We start from the raw sequence: 3,119 nt of genomic DNA on the forward strand, positions 1-3,119 counted from the left end.
CACTTAACTCCCTGAGGGGCAGCATCCCCCATCTGGGCATGATCAATGACAGCTGCTGCCAGGGTTGTGAGAATTGCGCATGCAGTTTTGTTGGTCCTTGTGTGCGTGGTGTGTCTGCTGGCGGGCATGGCAGAGCCAGGAGAGAGGAGGCAGCCATGTATCCGGGGCACTTTTTGGACCCTGTCTTGCGGAACCAGGGCTCCTGGAAAGCTGAGGAGAGGCACTTCCAAGGATGGCCTGGGAGGGGTCGATGCCAAGCCCTCCTGCGCTGGGACTCCTGACCAGCCCAGGCCCTTTCTGCTCCGGAGAGGCAGGGGTGGGGAAACTAACCAGAAAGGTTAATGCTTCTTCCCGTCCGCCGGAAAGGCAGAATTGGGAAGTTTGAGCCTGCACGGAGACCAGAACTCACCTCTTTGAGCTTCCCAGAGAGAGATGACCGTGAGGATCCCTCTCAGAGATTAGTCTCCACTAGGAGACAGCGCTCCGGCAGCGCCAGGGCGGAGCTGACTGAGCTCCAGATGTCCGGGCGCACACAGCTGTAGGGTCACGTGGCAGCGGCCCCGGCCCCCCTTCCTGCCAACGTTGCATTTGGCCCAGGCCCCGTCCATGGCCGCCCTTGGGACCCCGCGCTGAGCCCCGGAGGCCCCGGCATCCGGGGCCACGCCGCTCCCAAGGGCCGAACGTGTATCAGGATCCCAAGGACCGCCGTGGTGGGTAGGGATGGGTAGAAGGGATTCAGCCTCAACGCGGGAAGAGGGTGGGGCCGAGGCTCCGCGTCTCCCTGTTCTGGCTCTGGGGCACCGTGCTAGGCCGGAGCTGAGAGGGTGGGAGTCGGCTATTAGGAGGAACTTCTTGCCCCTTCAGGGTGCCCATCCCGGTGGGGGGTCAGGGCCCAAAGTAGGAGGACAACGGAGGGGGATGAACAGCCGGCAGCTGGAGACCCCAGGCGTGTGGTCTCCCGCGCCCTACCCCCGGGGAGGGCGGGGCCGGAGCCCTTGCCGGCTGCTGGCTTCCTTGTCTTGAGCCCCTGACTAAGTCTCTCCGCAGGGGCCGCGGGCGCCTGCCAGGCGGACATGAGGCGGAGGCTGCGCCTACGCGGAGAAGCGTCGCTCACGCTGCTCCTCGGCGCCGCCCTCGGCCTCCTGCTCTATGCGCAGCGCGATGGCGCGGCCCCGACGACGAACGCGCCGCGAGCTCAAGGGAGGGCGGCGCCGGGGCCCACCCCGGGGCTCCGTGTATTTCAGGCGCCGGACGCGGGCGCAGCCCCGCCGGCCTACGAAGAGGATACGCCGGAGCCGCCCACGCCCACGGGACCTTTTGACTTTGGCCGCTATCTTCGAGCCAAGGACCAGCGGCGCTTCCCTCTCCTCATTAACCAGGCGCACAAGTGCCGAGGAAATGGCGCATCCCCCGGCGGACCCGACCTGCTCATCGCCGTCAAGTCGGTGGCTGCGGACTTCGAGCGGCGCCAAGCAGTGCGCCAGACGTGGGGTGCTGAGGGTCGCGTGCAGGGGGCGCTAGTGCGCCGGGTGTTTTTGCTGGGCGTGCCCCGGGGCGCGGGCACAGACGGGGCAGACGCGGAAGGGGCGGGCACTCGAACGCACTGGAGCGCCCTGCTGCGTGCTGAGAGCCGTGCGTACGCGGACATCCTGCTCTGGGCCTTCGACGACACTTTCTTCAACCTAACGCTCAAGGAGATCCATTTTCTGGCCTGGGCCTCCGCCTACTGCCCCGACGTGCGCTTCGTCTTTAAGGGCGACGCCGACGTGTTTGTGCACGTGGGAAACCTGCTGGAGTTCCTGGCGCCAAGGGACCCGCAGCAGGACCTGCTTGCAGGTGACGTGATAGTGCAGGCGCGGCCAATCCGCGTGCGGGCCAGCAAGTACTACATCCCTGAGGCTGTGTACGGCCTGCCCGCCTACCCGGCCTACGCAGGCGGCGGCGGCTTCGTTCTCTCGCGGGCCACGCTGCGCCGCCTGGCCGGTGCCTGCGCGCAGGTTGAGCTTTTCCCCATTGACGACGTCTTTTTGGGCATGTGTCTACAGCGCCTGCGTCTCACGCCTGAGCCTCACCCTGCTTTCCGCACCTTTGGCATCCCTCGACCTTCAGCCGCTCCGCACCTCCGCACCTTCGACCCCTGCTTTTACCGCGAGCTGGTTGTAGTGCACGGGCTCTCGGCTGCTGACATATGGCTTATGTGGCACTTGCTGCACCGGCCACACGGGCCAGCCTGTGCGCATCCATGGCCTGTCGCTGCGGGTCCCTTCCAGTGGGCCCCCTAGCCACCTGTCACAGCTCGATAAGTCCCCCTCATTCAGACCCAGGAGGTAAGTGGGAGGTAGCTTGAAGGGTAGGTTTCCCAGGCGGATTAGTGCTGTGTATGTGATTCTTCCCCAGAAAGGGGCATCCAGGTGTCTTCCTCCAGAAGGTCCCAGGGAGTGAAGATTGAGGTTGGTTCCTGCTGACACACCCTATTGGGAGGTGATCTGGAACCAATCTAATGGTGGCCCTTTGAGACAGCCAGGGCTGAGGTGGTGGAGAACCAGGCTCTTTGCCAAGCAGGTGAACGTGCCTGGTCCTCCTAGTAGGGAGGTGGGTGGGGGTGGGGGTGGCAGAGGCTCATGGAATCTGACCATACTTCTTAGTTTGGAGCCCCTAGAGTGAGGCCAACAAATGCAGATCTTTCTCAAGGCTGGACCCCACAGGGATGGGTAGGGGCCTGGCCTCAGTCCTCATGGAACCGGCAGCCATTCTGCCACAACTCAATCTGCAAGTAGGTGTTTTGCTTCCTATTTGCCCCTTCAAACTGCATTCTTAGCCACGTCTAGGTCTTTAGATCTGCTTTCCTGGGGCCAAGCCCTCCTGAGCCCTGGGCTAGCTGGAACATTAGGGATGGAGACACACAGGGACTGAGCGCATTGTCCTACCTAGTCTTCCCCCATATCCAGCTACCCACCTACTACACCCACACAACTGTGCCATTCTCCCACTGGAGCCTGTGCTACCCCCTTCAGAGGAGCCAAGGAACCTTTTTCTAAGATGACTCCTCCAGCTGTAAGTTTCCCCATATTCTTCAACCACCCCCTTTTCTCAAAAAAATCAACACCTCCACGCTCATT

The 3,119-nt window shown here is 63.0% G+C and overlaps 1 protein-coding gene across 1 annotated transcript; it reads left to right on the forward strand.

Moving 5' to 3' along the window:
- Window positions 1-1,053: 1,053 nt before the first annotated feature.
- B3GNT9 (UDP-GlcNAc:betaGal beta-1,3-N-acetylglucosaminyltransferase 9) lies at window positions 1,054-2,541 on the forward strand. The gene has a single exon (XM_029209388.1). The coding sequence runs from the start codon at window positions 1,074-1,076 to the stop codon at window positions 2,280-2,282; it is 1,209 nt and encodes a 402-aa protein (XP_029065221.1). The 5' UTR covers window positions 1,054-1,073; the 3' UTR covers window positions 2,283-2,541.
- Window positions 2,542-3,119: the final 578 nt, after the last annotated feature.

This window comes from Monodon monoceros, unplaced genomic scaffold (assembly GCF_005190385.1).
Source record: "Monodon monoceros isolate NGI ecotype Baffin Bay Population unplaced genomic scaffold, NGI_Narwhal_1 Super_Scaffold_10, whole genome shotgun sequence".
Classification (NCBI taxonomy): domain Eukaryota; kingdom Metazoa; phylum Chordata; class Mammalia; order Artiodactyla; family Monodontidae; genus Monodon; species Monodon monoceros.

What these genes read in the sequence shown, in the direction of transcription:
- B3GNT9 (XM_029209388.1), top strand. Translation starts at nt 1,074, where the DNA reads ATGAGGCGGAGGCTGCGCCTACGCGGAGAAGCGTCGCTCACGCTGCTC.